This window comes from Chelonia mydas, chromosome 9, assembly GCF_015237465.2.
Source record: "Chelonia mydas isolate rCheMyd1 chromosome 9, rCheMyd1.pri.v2, whole genome shotgun sequence".
Taxonomy (NCBI): domain Eukaryota; kingdom Metazoa; phylum Chordata; order Testudines; family Cheloniidae; genus Chelonia; species Chelonia mydas.
This window is the reverse complement of record NC_057855.1, coordinates 15,274,984-15,298,470: the sequence shown is the minus strand read 5'-3', so window position 1 is coordinate 15,298,470 and position 23,487 is coordinate 15,274,984. Positions and strand designations below refer to the sequence as shown.

The window sequence follows — 23,487 nt, the reverse complement described above, 5'->3', positions numbered from 1 at the left end:
CAGTACTGACAGTAAACATCCGCAAAACTATCTCCTCCTTCAAACCCCTCCTTAAAACTTTCCTTTGCCATGATTTGACAACTTAAAAACTGTTAGGCAGCTGGAGTTGTGAGACAAAAATCTATCTATACTTAGATTGTAAGCTCTTCGGGGCAGAAGCTGTCTGTTAGTTCTGTCTTTGTCCAGTGCCTAACACAACAGGGTCCTTGTTCATGACTGGGGCTGTAGGCCATATAATACTGCAAATAGTAAATAATAATAATTAGCTGCTGTTACATGACTGTATTAAACTCAGTTTACTTGAGCAAAGTACATTTTATAATTCCTATACCTCTGACAAATCACAACCAATTTTCACCAAACCATCAACAAACAGACCTATGACCTGGGGCAATCTTCACATACCCCTGAAGATCTAGTGCTGTTCAGAAAATAAATAAAAGGTTAAAACATTTTTTTTTTCAAATGATGATGGGTTTTTGTCAGTCTTTGTTCCCCAAAATGACAGCATCTGTTGGCTTAAATAAGAAAAAAAATATTGTCTCCAAATCTGAGAACAAACATGCCAAATTTCAGTCCAAAAGTAAAACCACTAAAAAAAATTATAAACAACTGAAAATTACTATTTATGCTAAAAATGTTTGCCCCTTTAATAACACACACTGCCCCATGTTTTGCCCAAGATACTTAGGGCCAAATCATCCACATCTAGGAGCTTGTCTACCAGGGAAAGTTGGCTGGCATAGCTGTATACTGAAATAAGCTATTATGTAATAGCTATTTCAGCAGAGCCCACCGTGTGGACAGTCTGTTGTGGAATAATTTATCTACTTTCTAAGTGGAGTAATTATTCCGGAGTAAAGTCACTTTTATTCTGGAATAGTGTCCACATTGGGAGCTATTCCAGAAAAACTAGCAGAATACAGTATTCTGCTATAGGTATGCAGGTCAATTTGCCTGTGGAGATGAATACTTGTTCTCTCTCCTGTTGACGTCAGTGGGATAACTCATGTAAGGCAAAACTTGCCCCTTAATGAAAACATTCTTATTTTATTTGAGCATAAGCTTTCGTGAGCTACAGCTCACTTCATCGGATGCATTCAGTGGAATCCACGAAAGCTTATGCTCAAATAAATTGGTTAGTCTCTAAGGTGCCACTAGTACTCCTTTTCTTTTTGCGAATACAGACTAACATGGCTGCTACTCTGAAACCTGTCATTCTTATTTTGTTACTTTCTGGTAACGTCTGAATTGTTCTGTGCTCTAAATACAGAAACAGTAGACACTCGTTAGGAGCAACATATCGGTGCCCTTTTGCTATGTTGCTCCTCTGCAGCTGTTGCTGGTATGGGAGTGTCATCTACCCAAAGGCGTATGAAGAGTTGAATGTGTTGGAAGAGGTGGGGCAGCCAAATTGTGGGGGGGGGGGAACCCAAGTTTGGGGAATGGGGCAGGGGAACAATGGGTCTGGCAGGGGAGCCCCCAATCGGCAAAATGACTGAGTGAGCCTGGCTGCCGGGGACAGGCTGTGGATGCTCCTGCTGGCAGCTTCATGCTCCACCCTGGCGAGGAATGAATGGATGGATGGGGAGGGCACCATGTGCAGTCTGCAGTGGAGATGGGGGCAGCTCCTAACGGAGACAGAAGGGGACAGGTCAGTGCTCTGGGGAGGGAGGTCCCACAACCCCCCACTGCAAAACAGCACACCCACACCCCACCGCCAGCACCTGAAATGGAGGGGACAGCTCAGTGCGTGGGCAGGGGATCCCTGATACGCCCCACTACAAAATAGCAAACCCTCCCCCCTACTCCCCCCCAGCCACCTGTAAGCCAGATGCTGAGAAAAGCAAGGAGGAAACCTTCCAGCTGTGCCTCTGCTGCTCCCCAGAGCCCCCCCACCCCCAATCCCTTTCTTCCAGACCCTCCCGCCAAACTCCCCACTAAACATGCTCTCCACATAGGCTGTGTGAGGCAGGGCAAGTGGATGGGGCTGTGTGCGCTAGAGCTGCACTGAAGGGCCAGGGTTGGGCAGGGAGTGGAAAGATGCACCCCATGAGTACTGGCCCCTGGCTGGACAGGGCCTCCTGCTGACTCCAGCCTTTGAGCATCGCCCTGTCTGCTTTTCCTGGGCAGGCTCGGTCAGGCAGGGCAAGAGGATGGGCCTGTGTGCCCTGGAGCTGTGCTGAAGGGTCAGGGTCGGGAGAGGAGCGGAAAAGTGCAGTTTGCTGTGGGCAATGCCCCTGCATTCCTCCCATCTCTGCCCCTGGATATGACGTTCCAGCGTCACAAATGTTGCCTTTATAAGGCGGCTATGTTCTTGTTACCAAATGGACGATTCGCAGTTGGGGAAATGTTGCCCCTAAGCGGCGGTGGCTCTTACAAGGTGTTGCTGTAAACAAGCGTCTACTGTGCTACTTTTCTCTCCTACTACCCCTGCAGATCTAACCAACTGCAATAGGTTTATTAATTAATTAGCGTGGCTAGCTGAGTCTCCACTGGAAACCACAGTACCGCTAAGATTGCTTGTGCTGATCGTAACTGTAGAAACGTGGGTTATGATCCTAGCCAAGGAGAGCTCATTTAGATGAATAATGTTATTTTTTAAAATGGTATTTGAAATGATACATGATGTATTAATTTCCCTGCTTCCCTTTTCAGGTGATAGAAGACAACACGGGCGTTCGCAGGGTGGTGGTTACACCCCAGTCTCCAGAGTGTTATCCTCCCAGCTATCCCTCCGCCATCTCTCCAACCCACCATTTACCTCCCTACCTGGCACACCACCCCCATTTCATTCACAATTCTCATACGGCTTTCTACCCTCCTGTCACTGGCCCTGGAGAAATGCCACCCCAATTTTTCCCACAGCATCATCTTCCCCCTACAATATATGGAGAACAAGGTGAGCAGAAAGAAATCCTTGTGTTTTAGATGTGTATCCAACGTATTTGCAGTGCTGGGAAAGCGGAGATTTGCAGATGAACTGTACTGTTGGTTCAGTGGTTTCCCCCACATGAACTGAACTCCTTCCTTAATCTACAGAATGGACAAGGTATTGGGGAGTGGATGCACCCAGTCTGAAAGAACTCGAAAACATCACATCCTGAAAACATAGGGTGCAGGATGCAAACCTAATTCCCAACTCAGTTTTGTTATAAGGGCAAAAAAGTACTCCCTCCTGTGACTCAAAGTGCTTCTGAGAGTCAAGTTGTTGTATCATCCTGCAGCACTGTGACATAGCGTTTTTTGTCCTGTATTCAAATTTTGCCAACCCTTGTTTGGGAATGGAGGCAGGGGGCCATAGGAAAGGGGGATTAGTTTTGACAAGTCTTATGGCAATCATTGTCGGAAGCTAATAGAAGGTTTCCTCTTGACACTAATGGATGAAGATGATGCACCTTCCTGACCCTTTGTCGTGTTAGAGCTGCAGTGGACTTCTCAGAAATAACAAAAAGGGATTTTCTGGTTAATCTGCTTCTTTAAAATGTGCAATAGGTCATTTCAAAAGCACTATCTGGTCCCCAAGGGTAACGTGACCGCCCTAATCATTACAGGTTAAGTAAATAATTCAAGTGAAAGGAGTGAAAGCACAATTTATTTCTGTCTGCACTGTGCATTATTATGTCTATTCCACCCTTGAGATCGTCTTTGTGTGGTCTAAAACTGTGTTAACCAAAAAGAAATGAAGTTACTGTACCTGCATCAGCAAAACTACTTGAATTGCTTAACATGGCAAGTTTCTCTTTGTAGATTCACATTTTTTATTGTATTGCCAAATTATGGAATTTCACAGAATTCATAGAATTTTTCTAAACAACACTATGAAACTGTAAATCAGCTGAATCATCAGAGTGAATTTTGCCTTTGAGAGCTATAGACATGGGTATCTATCTGGTTTATTTTCCCCCTCTTAATTTTATATTGATTATTATATTTAATTTTCTCATCAAGAGTGGAGTATTATCCTGAATTTGATTAGACAAAAGAAAAACTCTACACTCTGTCTCTGTTAGATGTCATTGCCTCATCAGAAACAATATCATAGCCAAAAACATTAGGAACAAATTTTCCAAGTAGCTCAAGAGCTCACATACCTTAACTTGTGTATGTTTCACAGAGAGCTAATACAAAATTGTGGCGTGTCCATCCTGTAAAAAATTACAATATTTTTACAACTGAAAAGTCACTGTTTCACTTTGGCATTTTCAGTAGAAACACGTTTCATTTCAACATTGTCCTGAGGCACCACAGCAATTTAGCCAGAAGGGAGACCAACATGCATCATGGGAGGTGTAGTTCAGCCAGGGACCCTGGCCCACAGGGGAAAATGGTGGCACAGTGCACCCGAACTGACTCCCATGAGGCACTGAAGTAGCTCAGACAGATGCAGATTAATGTTGAACTGATTCAAACTAAATGTTCGTTTTGATTTTCCATGGGGAAAATAGAAATTTTTTGCCAAAACCACCTTTTCCTCAGAAAATGTTGATTTTACAGAAAATTCCCGACCAACTCTAGTTTTTTGTACATTGGTTGTTCTAGAAATGTCAGGACATTGTTTTAAAAAAAAAAAAAAAAAAAAGCTAAATGATACTGCCACAGTTTCTAGGCATGATATATCAGTAGGATAGTATCCAATCAGGTAGGATAGGAACTTTACTGTTCCCTTTTACAAAGGCACAAGTTGCTTATCTCTAATACAATTGTTTTGCTTAATAGGGAAGCTAATACAAAAGCTCCAGTACATTAGGTAGACATTCGGACAACCAGCTGCTAGAACTGTAGGTGGTAAATATTTCTGTAACCTGGGGTTACCAATCAGTGGCACAAATTCACAGTGCACAAAAATAGTGTAGATGCCCACTTTGTTGGAGTGGTGTCATATATGTTTGCAATACTACAAGAATCTAAACTCTGATGGTTACCTGAATGACATCTTGTATTAATGAATATTAATTCACTGTCCCCAACATGTTTCAAGGCAAAATGGATTATACACTACCCAAAATGACAATTAAATTGGATTTTCTTTTCTGAAAAATGCTACTTGTAAATTCTTCCTTATCAGCTCCGTCCTCCAACCCCCAAAATAACATTGATTGCATTTAGTGTACCACATTCTTGGAATACTAAATATAGAAAGCTACTTTATGTTAGCACTTTAATGTGATCATGTTACTAGATAAGGAAAAATAAATGACAAGACACTTCTAAAAGAAAGGAAGTAAAAGAACCAAGCAACTGGAGCAATTCAACAAGTTCTAATTACAGTATGTATGGCAAACTTCAAAAACAAAGGATTAACACTAGAGCTGGGCAGAAAGTTTGCTTTGGAAACCAAAATGCTGGCTCAGTTTGCAAATTGGGGTGATTATTGAATTAATCTAGACTGGGCTTTAACGAAACTTGGGTCTCTTCGGCGTTTTGTATTGAAATAAAGCAAAAGTGTATTTTCATTTTGCTTTGAACTTGAATTTGTTCACACTCCGAGCTCAAAGCACAATCCAAAGGTAATGAACCCTTGTCAGGGAAAAAATGAAAAAAATGTTTGCATAATTTCCTGCAAACCCAAGTGACTAAATTTCACGCAGCCATTCCTGGAAGTTCATATTAACGTTATTTGAAACTTTTATGTATTTTAACTTTTCTTTTTAAGATTTCCTCCCTAATGGTCCCATTTGCTCATCTCAGCTCCCACATAATGGTGTGCCTTCACTTGCTGCAGCTACATGAATCAGCCATTGTGGCTGGTGGTAGAGAGTATTGCAAAGTCTGGCTGTCCTAGAAAACCTGGAAGGACACAGCCAATAACTGACCTCAAACCCCGTCTACGGCAACACATTTTGGTGACGCTAGGGCTGTGCAAACCTTGTAGGTTTGGTTGCTGTTAATTTGTGTGGAACCTTTTCTTCAATTTCAGTCTGCCTGGGTTTTAGCTCTTCCTGGGTTTTGCTGTGAGGTCCAATAAGAAGCACAAAGACTCAGAGCAAAACTTCTGCATTTATTTGATTTCCCATGCTAATCACATTATGTCATGTTTCAGAGTAGCAGCCGTGTTAGTCTGTATCCATAAAAAGAAAAGGAGTACTTGTGGCACCTCAGAGACTAACAAATTTATTAGAGCATAAGCTTTCGTGAGCTACAGCTCACTTCATCGGATGCATACAGTGGAAAATATAGTGGGGAGATTTTATATACACAGAGAACATGAAACAATGGGTGTTACCATACAGACTGTAACAAGAGTGATCAGGAAAGGTGAGCTATTACCAGCAGGAGAGCGGGGGGTTGGAGGGAGGAACCTATTGTAGTTATAATCAAGGTGGGCCATTTCCAGCAGTTTACAAGGACAGTAGGAGGGGAAATAAACAAGGGGAAATAGTTTTACTTTGTGTAATGACACATCAACTCCCAGTCTTTATTCAAGCCTAAGTTAATTGTATCCAGTTCGCAAATTAATTCCAATTAAGCAGTCTCTCGTTGGAGTCTGTTTCTGAAGTTTTTTTGTTGAAGAATTGCCACTTTTAGGTCTGTAATCGAGTGACCAAAGAGATTGAAGTGTTCTCCGAAACCTGAAATAATATGTGGGCAGGGTTTATGCAGTGGGTTTGCCAATCTTGCAAACAACCCATCTGAATCTCAGGTTTGCTGTGAAAACCCATCTTAGGCAAGTTTTTCATAGCTTTATTTAGAGATGGCTGAGGGGTTGATAAGATCTAGGTCAGGATGTGATTCTGTTTCTCAATAATGATGATTTTAGTTTTAAGGTAATGTGGATAAATTCTTGTTGTTTCAGAAATTATACCACTATATGGAATGTCCAGCTACATTACCAGGGAAGATCAGTACAGCAAACCACAGCACAAAAAACTCAAAGACAGACAGATTGATCGCCAGAACCGCCTCAACAGCCCTCCTTCATCCATCTACAAAAGCCACCTGGGCAACTGCACAACTGTGTACAATGGTTATGCGAAGAGTCACAATGGAGCAAGCAGTGGAGGAGGAGGTGTGGCGGGAGCACCAGGAGTAAAAAAACTAGAGCGCAGAGCAAGAAGCAGCCCAAAGTCTAACGAGCAAGACTCACATGGTAATCTGAAAGATTATTATTTTTATGTTTTTAAATTCCTCTTTATTGCACTTTTCAGGCTTGCAAAAATGTGCACTTAAGAGGAAACCATCTCCCTCCTGTCTTTCGTGGGTATCTCCCACTAATAATCCCATTCTTAAAAACATCTTTTTGCGGCATGTGATCTGGGTAGCTTTCTGGTTCTGAGTGACTTTGCACTTCACGTAAATCCTTAAAGCACCTCTGAATTGTAAATCAACTCTGCACTTTGTGTCCCTACACTGCATCTCAGTATGTATATGTTAGATTTAAGAGATTTATTGGACAATTTAGAACTGTTTCTACTTGAAGAAATATGCCTCATGGGGAGTGTGATGCAAACCAAAATGGTTGATTTGAAAGAGATTCTAGGACAAAAATGCTTAATCTTGGCAAATTTTTTAAATCCACAAATGACTAAACCTCATCAATCCAGGAGTACCATCAATCAAGAATGGTTTCTTCAACGATTTCTGGAATCTAACTGTTGTGACAGGGTCAGGCCAGATGGCTACAGGAGAGTAATAGAAGGCAGATATATCAGCCCCAGGCTAAGTAGTTCCCTTTTCCCTGGGTAAGGAAACAGGGAAGGTTCCAGAACAATCAGGAACATTCTAGAATCAATTAAGGCAGACTAATCAGGGCACCTGGGTTTAAAAAGGAGCTCACTTCAGTTTGTGGTGCACATGTAAGGAGCTGGGAGCAAGAGGCGCTAGGAGCTGAGAGTGAGAATAAATACTGTTGGAGGACTGAGGAGTACAAGCATTATCAGACACCAGGAGGAAGGTCCTTATGGTGAGAATAAAGAAGGTGTTGGGAGGAGGCCATGGGGAAGTAGCCCAGGGAGTTGTAGCTGTCGCACAGCTGTTCCAGGAGGCACTCTAAACAGTTGCATTCCACAGGGCCCTGGGCTGGAACCCGGAGTAGGGGGCGGGCCCGGTTCGCCCAAACCTCCCAACTCCTGGTCAATTACAGGAGGAGTTGACCTGGACTGTGGATTCATGAAAACGGCCAAACTGAGGGCTGCCATGAAGCTCCAAGGCGAGCAAATCCGCCAATAAGCGCAAGACCCACCAAAGTAGAGGAGGAACTTTGTCACACTATTCATAGAGTTTAAAGCTAGAAGGGACCATTACATCATCTAGTCTGACTTCCTGTATACCACAGGCAATTAAATTTCTCTCAGTTATTCCTGTATCCAGCCCAGTAACTTTTGTCTAAAGAACAGCATCCAGTCTTGAGATGGAGAATCCACCATTTCCCGGGTAGTTTGTTCCAGTAGTTAATCACCCTCATTTGTGCCTTATTTTTAATTTGGCTTTGCGTCCATCCATTGGTTCTTATGTCTGTCTCCACTAGATTAAAGAGCTCTTTAGTGTCTGGTGTTTTCTCTATGTGAAGGTGCTTATACACTATAATCAAGCCACCTCTTAATCTTCTTTTTGATAAACTAAACAGACTGAGAGTTTTCAGCCTCTCACTATACAGTGAAATTATTGTTTGAAGGAGAATTGTTCCTTAGTTACATGTATTTTAATTTCACATGCAATAAAGCAGTGTTTCCCTAAAACATCCCTGATAGAAATGATCATATGAATATTTTACAGAGTAAAACAGAAATAAGGTAAGGTAGTAAAATAAGAATGTAGACAAAGGAGTGAGCAAGCACATAATGTGTAAATACATTTATATTTGCTCCTGTGACTTAAAATGGCTCTTTCCATATATTAATGTAGATTCATAGAATATCAGAGTTGGAAGGGACCTCAGGAGGTCATCTAGTCCAACCCCCTGCTCAAAGCAGGACCAATCCCCAATTTTGCCCCAGAACCCTAAATGGCCCCCTCAAGGATTGAACTCACAACCCTGGGTTTAACTGGCCAATGCTCAAACCACTGAGCTATCCCGCCCTCCCAATATAGGGATATAGATATTGGGTAAAATTCTCTGCTGATGTAGCTGTGCCAGTTTATACACCAGCAAAGAATTCAGCCTATAATGTAATGTGTGTGTCCCAGGTACTAGGCTAGTTGCACCTCTGTCCACCCTCTAGTGTCTTTGAGTGCATCCCTTTAGGTGTCAGGCCTCATACCTTTACCTGTCTTGCTAGAGGTGGTATTCCACAATTCTCTCACTCTTAGACCGAGCCCTAGCCTACCACACCCTGTGTATCAGCTATACTCCCTTATCTTCACTATCTGAGACAAGTGGTGAATATAGTGACCAAACAATCTTCTTAAACCAAGGAATTGTTAGCTTTGTGGTAAGAACAAAACATTTAGAAAAACAGGATTTTAAAATAATTCTCTATACATGTCTGTTTTACCTTAAGTCTAACCATCCCCTGATGGTGAGCTAGACAGGCTTAACTTCTTCAGACGCTCCAACGGGTGTCTGCGTCTTAGTCTGGGACTCCTGAACAACATTCCGTCTCTTGAGAGAGAGACCCTTTTGCAAATTGCTGTAGTCTTTTTGATCTCTGGTGTGCGCCAGCCTTTCCTGGTAAGGACATTGTCCCTTAACAGGCCTCAAGTGTTTGCACAGAAGTTGCTGATCTTAAGCCATTCACTTTCCTTCCTGCTTGTTTTTCTCTGCTTTTAAACAAGCCCAGTATATTCATACAGTAAACATCCCAGTAGCTTGGTGAAAATACAATATTAAATTATTACAGAGTAGTTCCCATTTGCATCTATATTTAGATATTCAGTATACATATCGTACACGGTATGTATAATATATATATGTACACAGTTGGCCAAGTTTTCGCCTGAGCTACCCCCATGTAAAAGTCACATGAGATTGCATGGGTGTAACTGAACGGAATTACTATAGTAAAGGAGAGAGAGAGAGACATGCACACACATCTGTTTCAGCTTTTAAAATTGGGGACAATAATGTTTTAAGACACTTTAAGCCAGGAAATTTAAAAAAGAAGTCCTCATTGGAACAACAAAGTGCAGTGTATGTGCGAGGGGACGTGGTAAAAGCATTAAAGTTCAGCAACAGAGCAAAGGCAAGGAAATAGTCATCTGACGTGTGAGCTGGGAAGGAAGTGTCCAGTGATGCCTGGATCTGTTTTAGTATAGTTGTGGTGGTAGGCTGAAGGCATGAAGTAATTCCTGAATGCTGACTAAGCACTGCTGTGTTGCATTATTTTACTACTGTTTAAGGTAATCTCTCAAGGCACAATGTGCCCTGAAAGTCTTTGGGGCACACTAATTTGTTGCTCGCTTTTAGTATCACCAGTTGCTTATGGCAGACCTGACTACAGGCTGTGTTACACCTGAGTGCACCCACCAGGCCACTTCAACTGCATTTCTGCTAATAAGTTTATAGGGGCATCTGATTGTTAGTAAAGTATTGTGTAAGATTCTGCATTGTTTTGTGTCTGATAGGCTGTAGCAAATGAGGACAACTCATATTTGTGAAAAGATAAGTCAGTATTTAAATATTGGCTCTGTAATAGAACATAGAATTTTGCCACCTTCAACTCCATCTGGACTGTAACGGTGTTAATAGATTCTAATGCTGTTTGGATCCTGAATTTTACAATAACTGTCAATAATCTGATTCTCTTCTGCACGTGGCATGGGTTGCTAGGGCCTTTGGAGAGTATGGCGTGGTCTTTTTGTATTTGATTACCTAGTTCCCTGATTATTTTGTTATTTATATTGGGATTGTTATAGGTGGGCTTTTTATCTTGAATTGTAGGATTGTGTTAGTGCAAATAAACACTTTGGTATAAATCAAAATAAATAAATAATACCTGCTCAGACAGTCGCACAATTTAAGGTCTAGAAATCTCTTACCTTTCCTTGACCTGTGTGTGCCTTTTATCCTAATTATTAGGTTAAGGATGTCTTAGGGCCCTTCTACTTGTCTAATTTTCAGAATGGTGTTTATGGAAGAAACCTCGTCTGCAACAGCTCATCTCAGAGGGAGTCAGGCTGCAGGGATAAAAGTAGTAATGAAGACATTCAGGCTTGGACTGGAGCCCAGGCTCTGAAACCCAGGGAGGGTCTTGAACCCTGGGCTCCCGCCCGAGCCTGAAGATACACAGTGAGCCCTGTGACCTGAGTCAATTGACCCGGGGTCTGAGACGCGGCACTGCGGCTTTTTCTTTGCAGTGTAGATGTAGCTATTGAGTCTCGAGGGAGATTTACTTGAGGCTAGAGATTTGGATTACGTCTTCCTATTTATTTGTCCCCCCCCCACCCCACCACAGTTCTGCCCATCATTCTTTTTTCTCACTGTAAACTTATAGGATTGTCATTACTCACCTCTGATGAGGAAAACAGTGGTACTGTGTGGACAGCAGTGAAACTTATCAGAGAAAGATAATTTCACTGTTGAAGCCATTTGCTGTTCTGTAAAAGCATCATGTGCTCCACAAATGGGAGTCAAATGAAACAGCTTCCAGGACAGGGAAGCAACAGAACAGGAGAGTAAACCCAAAGAAGGGAGTCAGAGCTTTCAGAAGAAAATGTGTGGAGGGGCAGATAAGTTCCTAGCGGGGGACACTCTTGCATTAGGCCAGGCACTTTGTAATCTTATATCCTTTGAATGGCTGTTGTTTGTGCATTATATTGGCAGAACGTGGAAAGATTTTTCTTATGGGTCTTCCAATCGAGGGGCCTAATTTGCACACCATGCTGTTCATAAATTTTCCATTGAAACCAATAGTAGCTCCATGTGCAGAGTGGCTGCCAGGCTGGCCCCTTAATTTTGTACAGCTGTGTTCAATGGAAATGGAAAAGGAACTTTTTTGTTGCTAGTATTGCAGAATATTGTATCCCATACAAACTTCATGTTACTAGGTTCGCAAAGTGATGGCATGTGCTATAAACCCAACTGATATTGAGTATCTCAAATTGATTACTAGTGTTGCTGACTAGATAGAATATAATTACCACGAAGTACTGAGTTTCCAAGGAAGATCTTCAAGAGGCATGGGAAAATTCCAGCCCTTCCCCACTTCAGCTGCCAACCTTCCTTCCAAAGAAAGCGTCTGAGCAGCTAATACAGTACATAGTTCTGATGCTGAATTATTAGCCTGAGAGGAATCTGAGTGTAGGCTTGCACTGGGTGTTGCTAGACTCAGGCATGTAAAAACTATAACAGAAAAGACAAATTGGATGAAAAATAGAAAGAGGGAGAAAGAGAGGAGTAGAGAAGATAATGGGGATACAAATATAATCCCATATCAGATGCATGTATCTCAGTAAAATATAACTCTTTCCTGCCTCTTCATATTCTGCTGTCTATATAGCTGGCTCAGCAAATATATGAATTGTGTGTACCTTTTGTGTTCATAAATGTTGCATCATGCTATGCTTAGTCGGAATTAGTTAGGTTTTGTTAGACACGTGTGTTTTACCTAGGGAATAAAAAAGGGAGATTTCTAATGTTTGTTGTCTTGGCATGACCGAGTTCTTCCTCCTACGTGATTTTGTAGCCACGATGAAGCTTATGAAACAGCACACCTGTGCTGTCCTCACAGTAGTTCCCTTTGTTTCTGTGACAGTGTCTAATGTTAATAGGGTCTGGCATGTCAAGGCTGCAGACAAAGGCTTTTCTTTCATTTTGCTTTGGAACGTTTTGCCATGCCCATTGACTGCAACAGATAATTTTAATGTCTATAGTTTAAATTAGAAAACTAAAACAGGTTTTTAGTATCTTGCCAGGGGAGCTGTCCTTGAGAAATGAATGGGAGGGCGTCCGTATTCATTTATTCACCACTTTGTCAGGGACAATGCAAAATGGGTTGTTTGTCAAAGAGAATAGGCCTCTCACTGTAAACTATGTTTGGACTTGATGTTCTGCTGTTGAACAAGGAATTAGACCTACAATACTGATTCTTGCCAGTGGCCGTTGTGCCTCCTTTTGCTCACAATGTTGAGAAATGGACCTTTCTCTGGATTTTGGACATTTCTCATCTCCTCTTTTATCATGGGGCCTCTCAGCATTACAGTTTTGCCTCTGTGGTTGCTAAGGCCAGGGAGTTCTGCAGGCCGGTACTGCTCCACAGCTGCGGAACATGAGTACAAATGAAATGCCAAGAAAATTAGTGAAGTCAGGGCCATGGAACGTCCACTCTGTCAGCCAAGAAGAGTCTTAAAAGTGGAAAGGGACCAAATGATGGAAAATAACATGGTGTCTTCCATCAAACTGGGAAAAAAATCCTTCTTGGCAGGAGACCAGGTAATTAACATCACTCTATCTCCTCCCAACCTAATAAAGCAAACAACTCGCTGGCATTTTGAAATTGAGTGACAAGCTCATTCCCAACTATGGCTGCACTGAAATAAGTCTAAGAATCATCTGGCATTAAGTCCATGGCCCAAATACTGCTTATGGGCAACAAAAGGGGAATAAAAATCAATTCCTCAGAATTAGGAGGAATTTTCCACAGGGAATGTGCTGCTCGTTAGTATGAGCTTTTCAGCCCATGGCAGTGCTTTTTGGGAAGGCCTGGAGCCAAACATGTCACAATACTAATTTATATATTTTAAAAGCCTCCACTGCACTGAACATTTTTCTGTCTAAATGACTTGTCAGGTGCGGTGGCAAGATATGCAGAAAGGTAATCAGAGGGGCCTTGGAATAATTCACAATGAATAGAGCCCCATGTCAGGTTCCATATTTGATATTTGCACAATGCATCCCTCTAATTACAGCTGCTATTTTGTATTTACGTGTATTTCAGCTTGAATTGTTTGCAGATTTATCGATACCTGGTTAAACAACATGATCTCTTTTAGTAGTTAGGATGAGTGTTAAAAGCAACCTAAAACATCGAGTCTGATAACTTTATTAGTGTGAACCAACCCAGTACTAAAGCATTAAAATAAAATAAAATGGCCGAAAGTGACAAGTAGCAAAGTTGTTTAAATTGCAAGCTCTTCTTTGTGGATCAAAGCCTATTAACAGTCAGAAGTTTGATTGGCTGACTGCTTCTTCTTCCAAATTTACACATAATCCTGGGGGGAAACTATTAGTACCGAAAGGATGAAAAGAATAATTTTGACAGTCTCTTTAGTGACTTAGCAAATGTTTGTAAAAATCTTTGGGATTTCAGGAGACGGACAGGAAGGTACAAATTTGGGCGAGGGAAACCTTTTAAACAGAAGCGCTATAAGTGATAGGTTTCCTTGCATAAATTCACAAAACTAGATGTGTGATGTGTTTTATAGTACTTAAAGTTTGGAGGTTAGATCCTCAATTTGCTTGATGTGTATATGAAATAGTAGCTGGCAGGCTCATTCTGAATATTCAAAGCAATCTGGTAAGCCAGCTTCTGTGATGTGATTTTGGCAGGCATGTTGCTGTCATTTAAACAACAACAGTCTTGTTGCCACACTGGCTGCCAAGGGATGGTGCTTTAGGATCCCTATACATAACTGGTGCAGAAACTCTCAGGTAGTGGATTCTGGTTGTCTCATTTGAGAGCAGAAACAACTCTATTTAACACCAATGCTAGACTATATGGTGTAGAAATCAGTTTCCTCAAGGGAATGGGCTTTTGAAGAACAGTTGTTATGTTCTAAATTGGGAATCCGAGGTTTTCTCTGTTGCTTCTCAGTTCAGATTCTGGGTTGCATGCACTGTGTTTTTACTGACAGACACGTTTAAAGCTTTTGTCTTTTACAGAGCTGAATGCATGCTGTCAGTAGCAGTTTCTCCTAAGTTGACACTTTTTAAAGGGTAATTGGAGTGGCTGTTTTATTGGAGAAGCAATGTGGTCTAATGGATTGGGTGCTGGACTGGGCATTAGGAGATATGAATTCTATTCCTGGCTCTGACTTTGGGTGACAGTTAAAAGCAAAATAAAATGTATGACCTTAAACAAGTAATTTCCCCCTCTTACCCTTGGTCTTTAAATTGTGAACACAGGGACTGTGTATCATTATGCATCTGGACACTACTTAAGACAATAGGGCCCCAAACTTGGATGCGGCCTCAAGATGTTACCATAATAATACTAAATAATAAATATATGGAGGAACAAATGCTCTATACCATGCAAGAACAATTTTTGTATTCATACATGATATTCATTGGAAAAAGTGTGATACAAATCACAGGGTCTGTAATTCCCAGACTACAGATGCACTCAATCTTTAAAATGTATATTAAGTGTTCCACTTTTCCGCCACAGCACTGAATGAGCACTTTGGAAAACTCGGCCTCGTGTCAATATTTCATTGCTTCCTTCCCATGCTTAGAGAAGTATGGGGCTTTCCAAAGAGCTGATTCAGCTTGCGGGGAGGGGGAGAGAGGTTGGTGGTAGAAGGGATGGCTTGGTGGTGGTAATAATAATATATGTTTTTAAAATAAGAGGAATGGTGTGACAGCGCCCTTGTGGAAAAACCCTATTCTTTGAATGGGAATGAAATCAATAGCTTTCTACAGAAATTGAAGCCGTGATTCAGAAGAGCACTTAAACATGTGCTTAGCTTTATGCACCTTTAAAGCATGAGTAAGTGTGATCTAGAATGGGGATACTTTCCTGAATCTGGGCCCAAATAAGGTTCTGTAGAAACTACTCTAAAATCTCCATAGTATTTAACAGAGAATGATCTTGTTTCTGTGGGTTGATTTTAGAGATTTCATATTGTTCTCTATTGAATTCTGTATACTTTTTCTGTAAGGGAGCTTATTAATTATTACAGTAGCACCCAAAATGTACAGAACTATAAAATACATTGTAATTGTGAGTTATGTTTGCTAAAGTAATATCCTATTTGGATATCCATTTTTTCATATTAGTAACTATTGCCTGAGCAGTATCCTCTATCCTATAACAAATTATCTATTATTTTTACAGTGCCATTATTTTGCTTGATGCTTTGAAGACAAATAAGACTCAATCCTTGCCCAAAAAGGTTTAAATCAATGTGGTGGAGCCCACAAAAATGGCAACAGAGCTTGTGGGAGATGAGTAGTGAGGTGGGATGAGAAAGGAGGGGCTGCTAATGGGAGCATCGTTTCTTATGGAAAACACACTGTTGTTTAAGCATATTTCTTATTTGTTATGTTAGAATGTTTTTAAATGCATATAACAAATAATTATCTCTCCTTTTTTTACCCAGCGAGATGGTGTTGCTTGAACTAAAATGTTGACTAAAATACAGCATTAAGTTATTTTGATGATTATGTATCTTGTGAGAAAGGACAGATCTAAGTTAAGAATTACATACATAGTTCATGCCTGGAGATTTCTGAATGCATGGCTTATACTTACTTCTTTTGAGCCAGATTCTCTGGATTTGTTGAAAAGCTGTAGCACCCTAGAGAACGCACGATGCCGGGTTTCACAGGTCAGATATACGCTATCACTAGGTTACAGCTTAAAATGGTTGAAATATGGTCATGCAGCGTAGGTGCCAGAAGATCTTGCTTTTATAGTCATGTGAAAATCTGTTGTTTAAGCCCATCAAACTAATTATTTATGACCTTTGTTAAACACCTCAGGATATACTGCTATTCATAATTACTGGTATGTTAAAAATCTGCCAGTGCTTCTTTTAAAAACTCCTATTTAAGACTGGCTCTGTGGCCAAGCTTCATGATGCTATCGTCTCTGTATCTCCCAGCTAGCAGAGAGATGACAATTTCGGTTTAGGCGCATGAGTGAGTTACTGACTGCTACAGTAGATTTTCCTCCCAGCCTCTTATGACTAGCAGGTTCCAGTGGGGGCAGGATTGCGTCCTTAAGGTGGAAGTTGTTGATGGTCAGTAACGGAGAATGGTGCATTTGCTGGAAAGTTGTGAGATGTGCTTTAAAGGTAGGAGTGACCCTGGGAGGGTGAGGGATGTGGAGAGGAAGAAGGAAAATTGATTGATTTTAATATGAACAAACTGCTGAAAGTGCAACAAATCCTTCTGAGCACTGGAGATAGCTTGAGTACTGCCTTGCATGGACCCGGCACTCTTAGGCATATGCTCTAGGGATTCTGTTTTTTAAACCATAATTATAACTTTTTAAAGAACTGTCTTAAATAATCTTTTTTTTTTTTTTTAATGGCAAGGTTCCATTACAGAGGAGCAGTCAGTGGAATTCCTGTCCCGTTCACATTGTCCTCTGTAAATTACAGCCTGTGTCACTTCCTGTTCAGAAACGCCATGATTTCCTTCTTGGTCATGTAGGGCAACGGCCTAATAGGCTATGAGGTTTTGCATGTGTGGTTATAGATAGTGTGGGAAGATAGGTTGGCTTTGAGTAGTTTTATAATGCTTATGTTTATTTCATTGCTCAAACTGATGTAATTATAATACATGTAAACCCATAAAAACAGATTTTTCCCTGCAACTTTAAGATACTGAAGTAGCCAAAAATAAAACTAGAAACAAGAAATGGAATCCCTACATATGTCCTCATCCAAGAATAGGGAGGAAACTGGAAATGGGATGGCAGAATAAATTAAGAAACCCATTGTGGGGGTCGGGAGGTAACTTCATAAATTTGAGATGGTTTAAAATATACTTTGGTTTGCAGAAGCTATTGTGTGTACAGTTCTGTTCCTAACATCTTGTCATGCTGTTTCCTATTTAGACATATCAGGCAAGCAGTCATGGCTCTAACAGCTGCCGAGGGAGTGATGAATGCAGCCACAGGATTACTGGGGAGTGTGCTTTACTAGCTCTGTCTCTGTCTCATTTCTGCAAGCAGGTGGTCTCTTGTAAGTGGCACTGACATGCTCTAATGCAGAGGGTGGAGAACAAAGAGAGAGGGGAAGATTAGAAGATGATTTAGTAGTTAAAAGAATAGCTGAAGATAGATCAAAGAGCTTTCTGTACCATCATTATACATATACACATACATACCATTGATAAAATATGTTCATGTCTAATCCTAGGTTTCAGTCATTTGTTAAAAGATAGGGAGTAATATTCACATTTGACTGTCCAGCTCAGCAACTGCTAGTTACTTAAGTATCTATGCAAAACAGGCGCTTCTGACAATGTTACCCTTCAGTCTAGTGACTTAGAATTCTGAGTTCTATTTTCCAAAGTAGGTACTTAAGAGCCCAAGTCTCACTGGAAGTCAACGGGACATTAGGCTCCAAAGTGCCGAAAGGCCATATTTTAAAGGGTGTTTAGGCACCCTAAAGATGCAGATAGGCACCTAGTGGGATTTTCAGAAGCACCTGGGCACCTAACTCGCATGGATTTCAAAGGGCATTAGATGCCCAGGTGCTTTTGAAAATCCCAGTAGGTGCCTATCTGCATCTTTAGGTGCCTAAATACCTTTAGAAACCTGGCCCTAAGTCACTTTTGAAAATGGGACTTACTCGTAAGTCATGTCAGTGCTTTTGAAAATTTTACCCTACAATCTAAAAAAACTATTTAACAGCATGGGCCAAATTGTTGGAAGCTTCAACTCAAACCTCAGAAATCAAAGGAATGATTTTTTTTCCCCATGACCAATAGTTGCAAACTTGGGTTTGTGCATGTAAAAACCTAGGCATAAGTTGACTTGCACATACAAATATAGCATAGCATGTGCAAACAGCCATGTTTTTTTCACTTAGCCTGATGATTATTAAAAAGGAAAAAAACCCTGCACATACAGAAACTGTTCTCTGTGAAATTGTGCTCCCAGATTTAAAGCTTGCATTTGAAAATGTGGCCCAATGTGTTTTTTCCGGAAACATAAAGAATTGGTTTAATGACTTTAGGTCAAACTTTATTTAGCATTAGAATAAATATCTATCTGCTGCCTAACATATCCTTAGAAAATATTTCCGGAAGCTACGCTTTCATTTATGGTAGCTAATAAATAATCTTTAAGTCTATTACAACAGGCCAGTTGAAGTAGGTGATAAAGTTGGGTGCAGAACTAGCTGAGTCACTCTAGCTCAAAGAAGAAGAATGAATTTTCTTGTAGTATGTTATTTAATGCAATAACCTAGAATGGTATGCATCTGTGCACCTGTGAAATGACTGTCTGATTAACAAGTTAGGTACAATAGCTGGTAAGACTAATTAACATGGAGAGACAATACATGTGAAAAAACAAAATTTGAAATCAAGAGTATTACAAGATAGCTAAGATTATATGTAAAATATTTTTGTCACAACCTGGCGTGGTATCGCACTGTATGCGCACCAGTCTCCTGCAAGTGGACCCAGCAGCCGGGCCCCATATACTTCTTAGCCCACTAGGTATGGATAGAGTCAAATCACTCTTTCTGTCTCTAGGGTTCCTAGGGCACACTGAGGCTCAAACCTCTCATCTGAGTCCTTCTTTGGGATGTGCGACTCCACAATCTATTTGACCTAGTCCCTGAAAACAGTGCTTCCAATTCCCCCTCCTCCCCTGTCATTGACACCTGCTCCCTCAAAGTTCCACATGGCTGTGGGGACTCTGGCTTCTAATTTAACCCCTTTGGGGACGATACGGCAGGGAAGCAAAGAACACAGGCTTGGATAAGGCATTTCTTAACCACAGTCACTTTACTTGTAAAAAGCCCTAGAAAGGTACAGATCTATGCAAAATAAGTAAAGTCCTGACACACAACACTCACACCCTCCCGTAGACTGATCTCACCTCTCCTCTGAGTCTGAGGTTTATTTGTCAGTATTTCAGTCTAGGCAGAATGCCTTCTATCTCTCCAGGCATTCTGACTTACATATGGTGATGGTCTGCTCCCCTGCTCAGAGAATCACCCCCACTTAAACACAGACTCCTTTCTTTTCCCATGTGTCCAAGCTGAGAAGCTGCAGGTCCAGCAGCCATGCTGGCACCTCTGTTTAGAAGATCCATTGTTCCATGGATTTGAGCCAGCAGTTGAGAGACAATTAAAGTTGATGGCTCCAGATTGTTCTGTGATTGTTCTTCGGTGAGGTGTCAAGTACATTTCCTGGTCAGGGCGGCTGTCTGAAATGCAATCCAATAATCTTACCTTTGGCAAGGCGATGTGTTCAGCACCCCATACAAAATGGAGGTCCTATTGCAAAATGGAGGCTACGATACAAAATGGAGTTCACAATTTGATACAGACATACTTGTCTCTGTTACAACTTTAAAATGCTGAGCTGTCATCTTTACAAATGGTTAGGCCTCATAAATCTGTTCTTCTTTTAAAAATAAATCTTTATTACACTCACAAATGTCTCTAGAGCTTGTGAAAGTGAGGGAAATGAAGTACTGACTTGAGGTAGAGGTAACACAGTGCAGGCAGCTATCCTCCAATACCTCTCACTCCTGATCTGGTCAAACTGTTGCTATTCCAGCCCTGAACTTGAACTTCACAATTATGTTGAATTGAGCAAGAATCTGTGGTGGTTTTGTGGCGTGTCCAGAAGGAGGCAAATACGTTATTATTTGTATTACTGTAGCACCTAGGAGCCCTAGTCATGGACCAGGACTCCACTGCGCTAGGTGCTGTACAAACAATGAACAAAAACGCAGCTCTGCCCCAGTGGGCTTGCCATCTAAGCATAAGACTGATAGATGGATAGAGACAGAAGGTGTTGTACAAGTAAACAATGAGAGAATATTGCTCAGCATGTGGGCAGTGGTATGGTCTTAATATTAGATGCATTCATGGACTTGTACACATGATCACATTCTAGTCTTCTTTACCACTTTAAGTTTAATGACTAGTAGGGTTCATAAGAAACCCTAACAATGTTTTTTGAGTAGAATGAATTTAAGGAAAGTTAGGGAAGCCAAGTTCTCCTTATAAAAATATTCCAGAGCTTAAAGAAAGGTGAGTTCCTCCAGTTAATTGTTTACCATTTGATCACTGAGGCAAGCACCTTGAAATAGTAATAATTATGTTCACTTGGCCAAGGACTATAAGAACAGTACCTCAGTAGTGGCAATGTAAAAATGCTGTGTGTTCAGAACACGTCATAAACAACGTTTCTTCTGTTAGTTCATCAATGCCTCTGGCGAATTTGCAACTCTTTGTTTCATTCAGTGTATTTGCTTCTGTAACATAGGGAGACAGAGCAGATTTGTCTCCTGAAGACAAACTGTCAAAGCCGACAGTAGACTTCATTAATATTGAAAAAAACACCCGGTGAAGATTTAAATAGATTTGTCATTGTATGCGAATTTCAGTATTCCGCTGAGCAGTGAAACACAACCTTTACCCCAAATATAGAAGTAACATGCTGAAACTTGAGTGTATAGATTAATGTTGAGTATGAAATATGGAGCGATATTTCTAGTCAATGCACCCTCCTTCACAGATCTCTACTAAGAACAGTATCTGGATGAACCAGTCAATTTTTTATCTACTTAAAAGTTATTTCAGAAAAATTGGAAATATAAATTCATTTTTTGTAATTAGGTTTAGTAAGAGTGAGAGGAAGGATGACCTTATGATTAGGGCACTAACCTAGGACATGGGACACCTATGTTCTATTCTCTGCTCCACTATAGACTTGTGCAAGTCATTTAGGCCTTGTCTACCCTTAAAATTTATACTGACATACCTATGGCTGTCAGGGATGTGGAAAAAGCCACACCTGTTAGGAACATAGCTCTGCTGTTGGCTTAGCTAACATTGTTTGGGGAGATAGTATGGCTACCGTGTCAGAAAAATACCTTCTGTCAGCATATGCTGTGTCTACACTATATGCTTTGTAGTTCATAAGTAACCTTAGTCTGTCTATGCCTGAGGATAAATACATTTACAATTGTAAGGCACTCAGATACTACAGTGATAAGGACAAAAGAAGTACCTAAAATAGACAGATGCAAATAAATGGATCAAGAATAGTGAGAAGTGTTCATCTGTGAATGTGAAAAGCTTAATTAATCTCAGGGACTTGTTCCGCCATTGTTTTTGTATTTTCTCTTACCTTGAATAAACTGCATGTGCTATGATTTTTGGGTCACCTTGACTTCAGGCATATTTAGGTGTAAGCAGGGAGAAGTTGTCCTTCTTTCTGTCTTCAACTATAGCTGCAGTATTAATATATTCCACATGTTGTTCTTTATCTAATGTAGATCCTGATCCTGCATATGCATTGATAGACCCCTATTGACTTCAGTGAGGCCCTGTGCAGGCTTAAAGGCTCTTTTGGGTTCAGTTGCAAGATTGGGGTCTTATTCTGCAGTCCATAATCATAGGGAAGTCAGTGAGGCTATTCCTGGGAGTAAGTGCTTGCTCAGTCTGAGTGAGGATTGCAGAATTGGGCCGTTATCATCATCTTCTTCTTTTTGTTAAATAGCTCTCACATTTATATGGAGCTTGGCATTTTTCATTTTCTAACTTGGCTGTTTTCTACATGTTAAATTTTTTTTATCTTCTATTGCTGCTTTTATATTTTCTTTAAAATATGTACTGAGACTGTATGTATCCATATTGTACGGAACAAAACAAATATTAACATTTTTGTTAAAAGATTTGTTGTACCTCTCCTATGCCATGAACATGCAGCCTTGTGTACCAAAGTCAGCTGTATCCACTAGGCACTCAGATACTTTAGTAAAGCAAAGCCAATAACAGTCATGTATATTAGCCACTTGAGTGAGCTCATATAGCCCCATAAATGTATTAGAAACATATTGACATTTCAAGCAAAGTGCACTCTCAAGTTCATGTCAAAGTTTACATGCATGCAAAAAATTATGAAAACCAGACTAAATTTATGTCTTTGCTTCAGCAAAGAGAACTGTTAAGATGTTTTTCAGATACAGCTGATAAAGATGCTTTGCTGGGGAACAAATGTTCGGAGAACTCACGTAGCACTCCTTCCCCTCTGCTTACTGGAAGCCCATTTCTAAAATAGGCTTCTGCAGAGAAAATGAAAAGGGGTAAAGGAGGCATATCACAAACCAAGCAGGGGACTGGCCAGAGGGCCCATTCACAGTGCTGAGCTGTGTAGTCTGTCTCTTGTTCCATGCAACTCCAGACCCAGGAATTTCTGACATTGGCTATCTACATGGCACCCACCCTACATTGGCCTTACAAAGCACCTTGTCACTGAGGATTCTTTTCCTTAGGCCCACTGTGGTGCAAAACAATTTCAAGGGAATATCGGCGTTTTAAGGTTTGCGTGCTTGTTCAGGATTGGGTCCGTGGAGAGAATTTCATACAGTACCCGTAGTTCAGGGACAAAACCATAGTTATTTAGAATTTTAAATGAAATCAGAATCTCATCAGCTTTTGAACTTGCAATCTTCTTTACGAAATCCTGCACTTTACTACTGCACTAGGCTATAATGTCTTTAATACCCAAGCCTTGCGAACATTTAGTTTCAAAACTAACCATCCTGCAAAACTCAGCTAGTTTCAGGCTGAACATAAACAAGCAGAACTACAGAGTCCAATGTTTTTATAGTTTCTTTGAAATTGTAGTTGAAAATCTAAATAAAACCCTTTATTATCTGTGCATAGAAACAAAATTTTGGAGAC

At 40.7% G+C, this 23,487-nt stretch overlaps 1 protein-coding gene across 1 annotated transcript in view; it reads left to right on the top strand.

The window, feature by feature from the left end:
• FNDC3B (fibronectin type III domain containing 3B) overlaps positions 1–23,487 on the top strand; it is a 354,949-nt gene that overhangs the window by 186,242 nt on the left and 145,220 nt on the right. The window contains exons 5-6 of the mRNA XM_037908819.2: positions 2,659–2,902; positions 6,797–7,090. Coding sequence (XP_037764747.1) covers positions 2,659–2,902; positions 6,797–7,090 — 538 coding nt within the window. The remainder of the gene's footprint in view (positions 1–2,658; positions 2,903–6,796; positions 7,091–23,487) is intronic.